The sequence below is a fragment of the Hemicordylus capensis genome, chromosome 5 (assembly GCF_027244095.1).
Source record: "Hemicordylus capensis ecotype Gifberg chromosome 5, rHemCap1.1.pri, whole genome shotgun sequence".
Lineage (NCBI taxonomy): Eukaryota > Metazoa > Chordata > Lepidosauria > Squamata > Cordylidae > Hemicordylus > Hemicordylus capensis.
Window position 1 is genome coordinate 215,648,819 of NC_069661.1, and position 14,282 is coordinate 215,663,100.

General features: G+C 43.1%; 1 protein-coding gene across 5 annotated transcripts in view; it reads right to left on the bottom strand.

Moving 5' to 3' along the window:
* Positions 1-14,282, bottom strand: part of CACNA1I (calcium voltage-gated channel subunit alpha1 I) — a 228,718-nt gene that overhangs the window by 12,551 nt on the left and 201,885 nt on the right. For 3 of the 5 annotated variants that reach the window (XM_053253047.1, XM_053253049.1, XM_053253046.1), the window contains exons 29-33: positions 12,465-12,586; positions 10,390-10,710; positions 9,603-9,749; positions 1,744-1,857; positions 102-267 (exon numbers count right to left, since the gene is read on the bottom strand). In XM_053253047.1, the coding sequence (XP_053109022.1) occupies positions 102-267; positions 1,744-1,857; positions 9,603-9,749; positions 10,390-10,710; positions 12,465-12,586 (870 nt within the window). The remainder of the gene's footprint in view (positions 1-101; positions 268-1,743; positions 1,858-9,602; positions 9,750-10,389; positions 10,711-12,464; positions 12,587-14,282) is intronic. The other 2 variants (XM_053253050.1, XM_053253048.1) reach the window with 2 other exon arrangements.

The window sequence follows — 14,282 nt, forward strand, 5'->3', positions numbered from 1 at the left end:
GGGCAGACCAAATGTGTAACAGGAAATTGCCCTCAGAAGAATCAGACATCTCTCCATTGCTCTGTAATATTGTCTAGGTGGAACACGAGTGTGCTGCCTACCTTGGTTGCTCTCAGTCTCTAGCCAAGACTGGACTGGACTGAAAGGAATTTTCTCCATTTCACATAGGTAACTTTCTGGAGCTTCAGAATCTTCTGTATTTGTTAAAGGAAAGAGACATTCCTCCAGACCGCCCATTCCCATGGAGGTGGGACTGTGCTGGCCATCCTAGTTAGAATAAAGATGGTTGTCTTATGGAATTTCAAATACAGCCTCAAAAAGAGAAGGAAAAGGAATAAAACCACAGCACCATTCTTTGAATGACAGCAATTTTGCAGGATTTGTAGTAGCCACCTAATGGCGCAGTGGGGAAATGACTTGATTAGCAAGCCATTGGTTGCTGGTTTGAATCCCCACTGGTATGTTTCCCAGACTATGGGAAACACCTACATTGGGCAGCAGCAATATAGGAAGATGCTGAAAGGCATAATCTCATACTGCGCGGGAGATGGCAATGGTAAACTCCTCCTGTATTCTACCAAAGACAACCAGAAGGCTCTGTGGTTGCCAGGAGTTGACACTGACTCAACAGCACCATTTTACCTATGGAAAACACTTGGGCTGTTAGTGTCTACTTGGCTGTAGAAGCCTGCAATGGTGATGCAGTGTTTTGGACTAAGAGTAAGGCTGGAATCAGTAAAAAGGATGATGATCATTTCCCCACTCCTGCCCCTTATCAACAGTGTCCACCGATTTGACCCTGCCCTTAGAATGTTGTTGGCTATCACCCACAAATCATATCCAAATCCCACAATAAAATACACCTTCTTTTGCCAGATACATTATATGTGTGTGTATCTACACACACCCCTGAGAGAAATTCAGATTTTTTTTGTAATACTCTCTCTACACCCATTAAAAAAAACCAAAAACCCCACCCCATCATCACTTACTCCAGCCACACAATTCACCACATTCACTCCCTGTCCCCGATGCACTACTCACTTCAGTTGCTGCAGATGTTCCTGCCTCTATCTCCAGAAAGGGAGGGAGACAGACTCTTCAGCTGAAGGAAGTCTTCTGAGAGTTTCCTCTAAACTTTAGCTATGTGGAGGGAATTCAGGCTGCCCTACTGTCTCTCTAAGTTCTCAACAGCAATGCTGAGACTAAAAGAAGATGCCTCCTCAGGCTGAAGATTATGGTTAATTTCCATTTTTTTCCAGTGGAGAAAAGAAGTGGGCAGTGGGCACAGTCTTTAGCCAAAGGAAATGCCCATTAGCTCTTAGGTGTGGGGATTAAAACTGAGGAAGTTGGGCAGAGTTATTTGTACGTGTGCATCAGAGCACCACTGGAGCTCTTGATCAAGGCAATTTGTTTTGTGCATTCCTATTAACAGTCCTTTCCCCAGAATTCTCTCACTGAAATAATGATGGCAAAAACCCATGTTGAGCACATGTTTTTGGGGTTTCACCAAGCAGCCTACAACAGACAGCATGATGAAGTACACGAGTATTCAACTCATGTTACATCAGACATGGCAAAAAGCCACTCCCTTTCCTGCCCCCATCACCCTGAAGAATTTCCTTCCCAGGGCAAAGCTTAAGCTATCTTTGCTCCTGGGATGGTTTGCGACTCTTTCAAAGAAAGGTGATGAAGTTCAAACACTGGACACATTTGCACAAAAGGCCCTCAAAATGTTTTTACCTTAGTTTCATTTGGGCTTGGCTGGTCAGAAGTGTGGTTATCTCCATCATCCCCGAGCAGGATGGAGGACTTATCAGAGTTGAGCGATAAGGCTTCCATCTCAGCCAGCTGGACCTGTGGTAAGGGAAAGAAGTGGTCACACACCACTACTTGATTCCATAGCCAGCCACATTGGCTTAAGAAAAGGTCTGAAGACAAAGAGAACAACTACACATGAGGTTTATGGAGTCCTAACCCAATTCTGCATACGATGAACAAATTTGTTTCTGGAAGGGGAAAAAACAAACTAAAAAAAGCAAAACTGGAATCTCTCATGGATTGTCCCAGCTCTGAACCATTCTTTAAAATGTCTTCTTCAGTTGAGAGGTAGATAAATCTTCAGTTCAACCCTAAGGGTTGTGGCATCATGCTCTGTGACTCTGGCCACAATTGAATCTGCATTGGCGGGTGGAGGGACAGAAGGATAATCCAGACTGAGGATAATGCAGATCAGCCCGGAACCAGATGAGGAATATACTCCCTTGGCTGTGGATAGCAGAGCTTGTCCTGGTCAAATAGGATGATGGTGGAGACGCTTTCATTCCATTAGCAGTAACCATGCTTTATGCAATCCATACCAAAAGCATGCAGTTGACCAACCTTGTCTCTTTCCAGCAGCTCTTCTCTTCTGTCCCTTGCTGCTGCTTCTTCTTCTTTGTTTCCAATTCCAGTGTACACAGACCAGAACCTTTAAAAATGTATCCTATACGTCTGCTGTCACTCTATTTCCCTCTCCTGTTTCCCACCTTGTTCTCTTCATGCCACTTAAAAAAGTAATCTTCCTTATTTTCAAGTCTCTGTTCCTACATCTTTAGTTTTCCCCCTTCCCACCATAACTTTACATGCTGGCACTCTCCCTCCATCTTCTCCCACTTCTTTCCTTAGATTAGCTTTTCCTCTTCATTCTTTGGTTTCATTTTCCCTCTTATTTTTCCTGTGACCAGCCTAGCTATCCTCCCCTTCAAAAGGTGCTTCCTTCACTTAGTGCTGGTCTCTAGAGAATGTCTGCTAATCTATCCTGGCATTTGATCTTTCTTTATTGTATTTTATCTGTATTATCTTGTCCTAGCTTGCAGGGCTCCTCGGGCAAGGTTCTTGCTTTCTTGCGTTTGTGCAGAACTGTGTATGCATGTGGCACATGTAAATAGTGGCGAAGGATGATATGGAGAGCTGATGGCTTTGGACAGGAAGTATAACAGAATCAGTGGCAGTGCCATATGTTAGGACTCCTTCAGACTGATAGTTCATTTGGAATGGATGGAGCAAATGCCTGAAGCAGATTACCAAAAGGGTAATCCACCATCATGATGAAATCCAGCACACGGTCACAATGACTGCAATCTTCATACCACTTACTCCACAGTATGGAACTATAGAAACTAACTACTGAACAACTCTGGTTAGTGGACTATGGGCAAAGTCCAGTGTATAGTTATGTGTGTCTAAATCTCTTTGAGGCCAATGGGATTTATACTTGGTTATTTGTGTGCTGGATTGCGTCCAAGGTTATGTAAAATGTAAAATTTTACCAAGTACAACCAACAACAGCAATCCAAACATTTAAAAAACAAAAGAAAACCACAATTACAACACATCAACACACAACACAACTATCAGTCACAGGATCTATACACATATAGGGAAAAAACCCAATCTTTGTATGGAACCACTTGTCTCATGAGTTTTGTCAACCATCAACTCAAATTAATTTCATAAGAAAATACCCTTAACTCTGCCTCTCTAAGGAATCTAGGTATTAAATCTGCAAAGCCTGTAAGACAGTTCTTCCTAACCTGTATGTATAAAATTCCCTGGAATTACAAGTGCTAGAAGAGTTAAACTTTGCTGTACTATTTTGGAAAAAGTGTCAACATTCCACCAGAATTCCAGCACAAAAAAGAAACACCTAACAAATCCTTAAAGAGAAAAACATTATGCTCGAAGTGACAGTTCACCATTATGCGCTGACAGAACCTGTGATGACAATTAAGCATGTGCCAACAATATCATGTGTCACCAATACAAATTGCTAGGGTTTATGCAAACCTCATAACGACAAATAATGAAATTAGAGTAATGCCATGAAAAGAGCAAAGAGGTTAGTGTGGTGAGAAAATGCCTTACATTTTAAAACACAAGCCTGCCTCGTCTACAGAATATTTAAATGATTTTAAAAAGACAAGAATGCTCAAATTATCAGACAAACACTATTCTAAATATAATTTTTCTTCTTAAGGCAGAGTGAAACATTTTTATGGATGTGGGACTGCTTAGGGGTGTGCAAACAGGTTCGATGTCGAATGTGTTCGACGTTGAACCGCTTCAGTTCGATCATATGGGGTCGAACCGAACCACCACTTGTCGACCCCAGACCGAACACCCCCGAATGATCGCAAGCTTAATTTTGTAGTAGTAGCAGTAGTAATAATAATAAATAACTTTTTTAACCTTTTACTCCCACGCAGAGGCCATGTGCGCAGGCGCGCGGCTTCCATAATGGCCACTGAGTGAAGGCCGAAAACTGGCCGAAGAGCGGCCGAACCGGCCAAGGGGGTCATTTCGAAGGCTGGCGGGGGGGAGGGGGAACCTCCACGAACCCCCCCGCCACCTCCAGGAACTCCCTCAAGGGGAGTAAAAGGTTAAAAAAAAAAGTTAATGTTTGTAAACAAAATTAAGCTCGCAACCACCACCACCCCTGAACCAGAGGGGTGTTTGAGAGGGTGCCAGACCGAACTGACCCGGTTGGGTTTGAGGCCGGTCTGGCGTCAAACCGAACCAGGCCAGCCCGTTCTGTGCATATCCCTAGGACATTTACCCCCATGCCAACTATAAAGTGTCTGCCATAAAAAAGGATAATTAGTTATGATTTTCCTGTAGAAATATGCTTGTAGATAAATTTAGTATCCTACTTTATATTCCTTCTGCAAGCCACTAAAAATTAAATTGTGTTTTTGAAACCTATAATCTCAATAGGCAAACAAGAATACCTTACATACATAAGTGTGTTTGTAAAAATCGTAAGAAAATAAGAACGGCCCTGCTGGATCAGGTCCAAGGCCTATCTAGTCCAGCATCCTGTTTCTCTCAGTGGCCCACCAGATGCCTGCCTCTAGGAAGCCCAGAGGCAAGAGATGCTGTTGCTCCCCTGCAAATCAAGATTACATTTTCCTCAGGTACCCCCCCAAAAAAAAATTTGAAATATCTTTCAATATAAAAATAATGCTTTTTAGTACTTTGAGATTTAAAATATTAATTTTATTTTTTTAAAGTGAAAGAATATATTTTGGCCATTACTATCTATATATAATACAATTATTATTTACCACTTTAAAAGAAATATTGGACCAAAATGTAATGTAATACAGAGAAGCATAATGATTAAAATATTAAATAGTGTGAACAGCATTTAAAGAAATAATGGCTTGATCCTGCAAGATGCTCAGCTCTTTGGCCTTGACCAAGGAAGCTGAAAAATTCAAATGGTCACTGTTATCCATGGAACTCATTTGGTTGGCAAGGTCTTGTTACTGTAGCAGCTTATGGCATATTAATTAAGGGGTAATTTGGGCACAATCTACCTGGCAAGTCCCAGTGAAATGAATTGAAGTGAATTACTTTGCCACATTACTTTGTTCTTTTGCAGTTCTGAGTCATCGCAATGTGGCTTGTACCATTGCTTAGAGATGCTTCCATCATTACATTTTCATACTCCTGGTTTGAAAATGACTCTTGGGAAGTGGTCGGAGACATGCATTTCTTCTGGTAGAATGGTTAGATGCAGGTTTGAGATGTGAATAACCAAGAAGGTTCTAGGAACTATCAGGTGCTTGTCTCAGACTCACATCTGAGCATTTCCACTTTACAAATACTCACTTCTCTGATCACTTTCTTTCCAAAACACACTGTCAAAATACACACAAACAAGTGGCAGAGGTAACCAGTGTTCCCTCTAACAGGGATTCCCAGATGCTGTTGACTACAGCTCCAAGAATCCCCAGCTGCAATGGCTTTTGCTTGGGGATTCTGGGAGTTGTAGTCAACAACATCCGGGAACACTGGAGGTAACCCATAAAATTTTCAGCTGGGTGATCCTGATCAATAGAAAGTCTGTTCCACAGCCTTTGGGATCACTGTCAAGCTTCTTAATGGGGCCAAAGAACTGAAAGGGTGTAGCTCATTAAAAGGAAACTTCTGAGTCATCCTCAGTTTGACCGGCTGAGGACTAAACATTCGCCACATTCTCATGTCACGCAGAACCAGTTTCGCTCCCACTGCCACACTCTGCTCTTTTGTCTGTGTTCGGAGAACAGGGAGAGCATCTTCTCTGCAGTCAGTGAGACTGCAAAGAGGAGGGGGAATTGGCTGTGTGGGCTTTCTTCTTGCTTGAAGGACAGCCCTCACAGCCAGTCAGGGAGGGAGAGAGGGAGGAGCTTCCTCCCTCCAGTCCAGCTGAATGCAGCTTCTAGTGCTGCATTTGGATGGAATGGAGGCTCCATGAACCCTTGGTTTGGAGCAGCGAAACGCACTACAAAGCTCCTGAGCACAACCTCAGGTTGCAAAACAGATAGGACCGGAGTTGCACGCGTTCAGATGTAACAGTAAGGAAACCGCGGGTCCCTGCAACTCCAGTCCCCTGTTACGTGTGAATGTGGCCATAGCCTTAAGAACTTATCTCTTAAGTAAAGGGTCTGAAACACTGCTTAGCCTTTTGCAGTGAACTGTGAGTCAGAGAATGGATCAAGGTTATGGAAAAACTAGCCATAAGTAGGGATGTGCATGGAACCACGGAGCTGCGGTCCGGCACTGGTGTGTGGGGCTCTTTAAGGGCGGGGGAGGGTGTACTTACCCCCCCCCCCGCCGCGTTTCCCCTGCTGGTGCATTTGTTTTGAAAGCTTTTGGGGCGGCAGGATATGTCCCTGCTGCCCCTTCCCCCAGTTGTCGGCAAAAGGCTTCAAAACGCCTTTTGCGCGTGCACATGTCGCACGTGCACGTCACGTCTCTGCGACGCGCGTGCATGTGACACAGAGACATGACATGCATGCACAACGTGCACACACGCAAAAGACTTTTTGAAGCCTTTTGCCGACGACTGGGGGAAGGGGCGACAGGGAGATATCCTGCCGCCCCAAAAGCTTTTCAAAACGAACGTGCTGGCAGGGGAAACGTGGCGGGGGGGGGTGTAAGTAACCCTCCCCCACCCTTAAAGAGCCCCCCACACCAGTGCCAGACCGCTGGACTGCTCTCATGTCCGGACCAGTCCGGAGGCCTTCAGAATGGCCTCCGGACCGGTCCAGGCTCATCCCTAGCCATAAGAGCAGTTAATGCTGTTTTGTTGAGATGGTTGAACAGAATGATAGATGACACTTAACTTGAATGGCTACTATATGATGTATTGGAAATATATCTCAATGTTTTAGGAGATTTTGTTTCTCAGACTGCATGCTGCCTTACTGGCACTGCTAAAATTATTGCCACCCCTCATGACTGCTTGGGCTTGTTTTTGACGAGCCCTCCATTTGAAATATCTAGGTGCAAGTCAGTTAGGCATGTTGAAGGCATGCTTCCTATGTCAACACTTTTCCTACATAGGGATAATCTACATATAGAAACATGGGCATAATTTGTAATCTTTGAGGTATGCTGCACATGGTCTCCCCCCCTTAAATATATATGTATTTGATATGCATTAAGTATATAAGCACTATGAAAAATGCTGTGCTGTTCATCAAACATTACAGCACATGTGTTTTCCTACAGAGATAATCTTTATCTAGGAAACAAATAATGTAAAAAAGAACATGGAATGATAAATCAACTTAAGTTAAACACTTGGTTACTATGAGACTCAAAGAAGCACAAACTTTCTCTGGGTTGTGCTCTATAGTTGTGATTGTGGGCTTACATGAGGCACAGCATTACTGCTGCAGTGCTTCTTCAGATTCCCCCATTGTCGCAATGGGGAAATCACATTTCAGAACTGCTACTGTTAGATTATTTATATATTGCTTTTCAACAAAAAGGTTCTCAAAGTGGTTTACATAGAAAAAAAGAAGATGCAGCTAACTCTGAAGTCTGCAGCAGCCCTGGGGTGCAGTGTTAGGGAACCATAATGATGCACATAATGTAAACTGGTAGGGTGATTCTCACGATCTCTGAGAGCAGGTGGGGAGGGCGCATGGGAGATGCTGCTTTTAACTCACTTTCCCCTCAGACGACCAAGTTCTTTATTGGGAGTGTGAACTTCCATTGAGAGCGTGGAGTGTGTGGTGCATTGTGGAGATCTCCCCAGAGATGGGCAGGTGCCTATCAGTACTTCTGTGCTGGCTGAAAGCAGCTGGTGTTGTTACACAATCAGGTAAATGGGGTTAAGGGAGCACTCACTCCCTTAACCTTGTTTAAGAGGTGGGCTCCCTAGGTGGGTTTGCCACCAAGGTACCGCTGGGAGTGGCGAGCCTCCTGGAGCTTCCTTCCCACGGGCAGCCAAGAGAACAGCCTCAATGAGGCCTAAATATACATATTAAACATCATGTGTGGATGATTTTTCTCTTCATTTTCACTCCAGCACTGCCATATTGATAATTTGATACAACTTGATGCACTTCTGGAGTTACAATTAAAATACATAATACCATTTGCACATTAGCGGCCTTTACAACTCATATTAGTGGCTTTATGGATTCAGGCCTATCAGAGTGAACTCTAGGATTCTCTTTACTTCACAATATATCTTGATAGCTTTCTAAAAATTCATGTTGACATGTTATTTTAACATGCTAAACAAAATGTTCAGTCATAACTGCATGTAATCAAGATTACCACTGCAGTCAGGAACAACTTTTTAAATACTGTGATTCTTTTAATACTTTAAAATCTACTACCCTCAGGGGCATGAGGTCAATCTAGCTTCTGCCTGTATAGAAATGACAGAGCAATCTACCAAGGAGAATCTTGACCTGTGATCTTTCCACTGGAGTTCTCAGACTTGCTGAAATGCATATAGTTCAAACATTCAATGAATGATTGTGTTATCTGTGATCTAGCTGTAATGATATGTAAGAATAACATGAATTGTTGACATTACTCTGACCATTACTGAAGCAGTGATATATACCAGTCATTAATACCTGGACAAGAGCTCTGATTTGTCCTATTATAGTCACTCCCTCTACCTTCCATTAGCAGTTTTAGCAATCCAGAAGGCCCAATGGGGTTATGATAAGCCATTTCTCAGCAAGACAAACTAATGTTAATCAACAGTCTTTAAAACTCAAGTTTAAAATTGATTTTAACTCAGACAAATGTTTCTAAAACAACCTTATTGCTCCATAGATACTAGCAGACAGTAAATCACATGCTGAACAACATGCCTATCAATTGAAATGGACATTAAGCAACAGGACTGTGCTGAAAACTAATCATGTGATTCCAATGCCTCTTTGAACCTTGAAAACTGTAGGACAATAATGTTTTCTTCCCACAAACCTCTCCTCAGAGTGCAAAATTGAACACTGCCTTCTCTAAGGAGTTAGCACCATGACTCCATAATGATTCCCACTTCCTCTGCACATCTCTGTACTCCTTTCTGCTTCCTTATTGCTCCAGCTGCCCTTTTGTTCATCCTTCTGCCAATACAAATTTGCCTTTCTTACTGCCAAAGACGTCACTTTGGGATTGTACCTAGGTAACAAAACTCAAGGCTTCTGTCTAAGTCATCTACAACCTGGAGGCAATCCCAGGGAGATCTCAAGTGAATAAGGCTGTACGTGTGTGTTCTTGCACTTTGCGGGGGTCCCGCTCCCATATCCTCGCACGCAGGTTACCTCTTGCTTGTCATGGTTACACTTCTCGCACATGGCCGGCGAGGAGTAATGATGGAAGACGGAGCCCGATAGGTTATCGATGATCATTAACTCCCCGTCGAAGGAGTCCTTAATAATTAAAGAGACACTGTCCAGCCATAAGTTCTCCTAGGGGACAAGAAAGGGGGGAGGATGGGAGAAATTATTTTAAGAAGTCCAAGTTTTTGTTTGTTTCAGTGTTCTTCTCTTGTGAATTCGGGGCTACCTTCTGCCTTCTGCACACAGATGGTTAACTCTGCATGTGGCAAACGACCACATTAAAATCCAAAAGGCTATTAGAAACATATGACCTTAGAAAATATGAGTAAAGGAGGCAGAATGGGGCCGTGTGTGTTTATGTAAAATGGAGGAGGGGATACTATAGCTAATTTATAGTGTGAGAAGAAGCACTTATGGGAACTTCCTATCCATTGCAAGTGTTCCTCAATCTGGCTCCGCAGAACCCCCTGTACTTTGCTAATGCACCTCCGCTAATACATCTTGACCTGCCTCACAGCACCCCTTCGCATTCTAGCTCTGCACTCTTCACAGAACTCTGACCTCAGTCATCTACATCACCCCCTGCTATTCCAAGTTCTGGTTCCATTTGCCTCTGTCAATACAGCGGAACACCCAGCTGAGACTAAATGTAAAATAGTCACATGATGGCAAAACATTTGGTTTTCCATCGCCAGGCCCTGTACCTGCCTTTCCTCTCCCCACATCAATGTGCCACAGTCTTGCTTGCAAATAACAAAGCTCTACCTACCTGTGCAGGAGAGTAACATGCCATGCAAAGGTGTCCTTCAGAGTCCATTCTCCCACCTCCTCCATCTTGTCCAGCACCTGGTGAACTAGAGCTCCGGGAGCACAGCCCATGCGCCATCTCAAGCTCAATCTCGGCATCCATTTCAGCATCTTCTTGTGCCTCCTTGTTGCTGTCATCTAGGTGTTTCATCAGTACAGCTACTACTACATTGATGAGGACAAACTGGGCTGTGAGCACAAAGCTAACAAAGTAGAGTGGAGAGATGAACTGCAGGTTGCTGAGGCAGTTCCGGTCATCATGGGTGCAGTCACGTAGCGTGTCCTTGAGGATTAAGTTAGGCCAACGAAAGCAAAGCAAAAAGAAAACCAAACAGAAACCCCCCACAACACACAAAGACAGAAAGAGGAAAAGAGAAAAGTCTCAAGTAATGAATGCAAATATGACTGCTTCCTCAGACAAAATACCTAGACAGCAATGTTAGGTAGAACTTGGGCCCCTTAATTTATAATGCTATCTGGACGCAGAACCTCAGTATTTCCTGGGGTCACAGGAAGCCTCTAAAGGCTGGCTGATATTTTCCAGCAAAAAGTCAATGACCCCTCAAACATCATCTACTTATTCTAGCAAATGTGAATGGGAAGCACAGCAATTAAAACATGCATTTTTGTCCATATCCCAAGTTACTTTTGAAGAATTTCCAATTTCCCCCATACTTATTATTATTATTAAGACTATTTATATAGCACTTTTCAACAATAAGGTTCTCCAAGCAGTTCACATAGAAAAAAAAATATGGTTCCCTGTCTCAAAAGGGTTCACATTCTACAAATAAACACAAGGTAGACACCAGCAACGGTTACTGGAGAGACACTGTGCTTGGGTCAAATAAAGGCCATTGTGCGCCTCTTGCTAAGTGAAAATATATTTCATTAGATTGGGCACTGAACGCTATTTATTTATTTAAGTGACACGAGTCTATATGAAAGTGGGAAGGATTCCTAGGGCTCATCCCTCAAGAGAGCTTATCCAGCTTATTCATATGTTTTTCTCCAAGAGTTCTGGTCTAATTTTCAGACCACATGTGTAAGACCCATGTGTAGCACATGGGTGAAAACTAGCCCTGATAAAAGGTGGGGCTCCTCACTGGAGAAGGCATGCCTTCATGGAAGGGCTGAGGCACATTAACGTTGCCTTCCTTGAACTCCAAAGTGTCTTTCAAAGGACTGGAAAGGAAGAATGTAGTAATGGAACAAACTCAACTTAGTAATGGAACAAACTCACTGAGTTTGCATTGACACAGAATACATCATACTACAGAATGACAATTTGTTTAACATGGTAGGAAGGATAATCATATTGGTCTGCAGCCAGGAGTTTGTCAATTCTATTTATTTTCCTTTCCTTTCCTCTCCCCCGCCCCACCAGCTTCTGCTTCAGAAGTTCAGTTCTCACATAAACTCTGATAATACTGTGAAAATCCACCGCCTGCCTGAAGACAATTTTACCTATTAAACCAGGATCCGCCCAGGTCCCTCTATGATGCAATGAAGCACTAACATGTCTTCTCTCATACCAACATATCTGCAGCCACAGACATGAGGGCTGCTATGTTCCCCAGTCATATAATCAATCAATCAAATGAATTAATTTTTAATATGGTTTCTATACCGCCCTTCCAAAAATGGCTCAGGAGAAATAAAAAATAAATAAGATGGATGGATCCCTGTCCCCAAAGGGCTCATAATCTAAAAAGAAACATGAGACAGACACCAGCAACAGTCACTGGAGGTACTGTGCGGGGGGTGGATAGGGCCAGTTACTCTCCCCCTGCTAAATAAAGAGAATCACCACATGAAAAGGTGCCTCTTTTGAGAATATCCCATTCTTCTACTTCACCCCTATGACTAAAGTAGCAGTGGATGACTTGAAATCCCCAGTACACCTGCCCTTCTATCATTGTCCAAATACTTCCATCACACTAACTCACCCCCATCCCCGCCCCTGAAAATGCCAAGGATTTTTCAGGATACCGTTTTTTCAGGCCAGAGACATGATCCTTCACTGGCCCCAATTACCTTCATAATTCCATTCCAGTTATCACCAGTGGAGACCTGGAAAAGTGTGAGGAAGGCCATCCCAAAATTCTCAAAGGTGGCATGGCGGCTCATACCCTCACAGGGATTCTCATCGTTGCATACTGGAAAGAAGGAATTTATAGGTAAGATATGGAAAAATTGTTCTCTTCCAGGAAAAGGCCAGTGCTGAAAAGGTGGCTCCTTGCAACATTTACACTCCAATTCTGGTTTTATGTCCAAGTCTACATAAAAATAGCTTTTGGATACTGTTATTGGCTAATACGCTGGAATGGCTGAAATAACCAATTTCTGAATAGCTTCTATATTTCTCAGGGTGAAAAGAAAACCTTGCATTCCTGCAGCACTTTATGTCAGCTACTGTCCAAGTTTCTGTCTTCCATTATTTCATTTTGAAATGCCAAAACATATTTTTCCATTGCTGTGGAAAATGCTGTGTTTGCATTGCCCATTAAAATTAATGAACCATGACATACCTGCCATCATGTCCCTCCCATTCACCTGAATGGGAAAATGGGGACATATTAGCATGTATAGATTGAAGCCATCAAATGCACTGGGGCCAGATATTAGAGCCAGCAAGAGTGACAGAGGGTTGGTTTGGAGGATACATCTGAGCTGACCCACCTACTGCACGATCAGGGATCTCCACCTCCTGTTGCAAACCGCCGCCCCCCCAATTAGAAGTATGCAAACTTCTAATTGCATACTGGCAGTTAAGAACACAGACACCGTTCTGTTAGGTGCCACAGGATGGCTATGTGTGAATATTATTACATTGTATGTATGTATGTATCATATTTTTATACCACCCCAAACTTATGTCTCTGGGCGGCTTACAACAAAAACAGAAAAGTTAAAACATTAGTTAAAACAGATAAATAACAACAAAGAAATTAAAACATAGGTTAAAATAAATGACAGCAAAAAATTAAAACCTTACAACAATTTAAAACCGTAATATATTAAAACAATGTTGAAACTATTAAAATGGTATTTAATTAAAAGCCTGGGTGAACAAATGTGTCTTCAAAGATTTTTTTAAAAATGGTCAGAGATGGGGAGACTCTTATTTCAAACAGGGAACGTGTTCTAAAGCATTGGGGCAGCATCTGAGAAGTCCCGTCCCCGAGTAGCCACCAGATGAGCCAGTGGCAACTGCAGACGGACCTCTCTTGATTATCTCAATAGGCACTGGGGTTCATGATGAAGAAATACCCAGGGCCTATGCCATTTAGGGCTTCATAGGTTATAACCAGCACCATGTATTTTGCTTGGAAACTTATCGGCAGCAAGTGTAGCTCTTTCAATATAGGAGTAATATGGTCTCTCCGAGATGATCCAGAGACCAACCTGGCTGCCGCATTCTGAACCAGCTGTAATTTCCGGACTACATACAAAGGCAGCCCCACATAGAGCACATTACAGTAATCCAGTCTGGAGGCTACCAGCATATGTACCAATGTCCTGAAGTCGTTTATCTCAAGAAGCGGACACAGCTGGCATATCAGCCAAGCTGATAAAAGGCACCTCTGGCCACGGCCTCAACCTGGGACATCAGGGAGAGGCTCGGATACAGAAGCACCCCCAGACTTTGCACGTGTCCCTTCTGGGGAAGTGTGACCAGAACCAGAACAGGTAGATCAAATTCATCTCCCAAGTTTCGACCCTGCACAATAAGTACCGCCGTCTTATCTGGATTCAGTCTCAGTTTTTTATCCCTCATCCAGCCCATCACCGCCTCCAGGCAAGCATTTTAGTTATGCCTTCTCCCGATGACGTTAACATGGAGAAATAGAT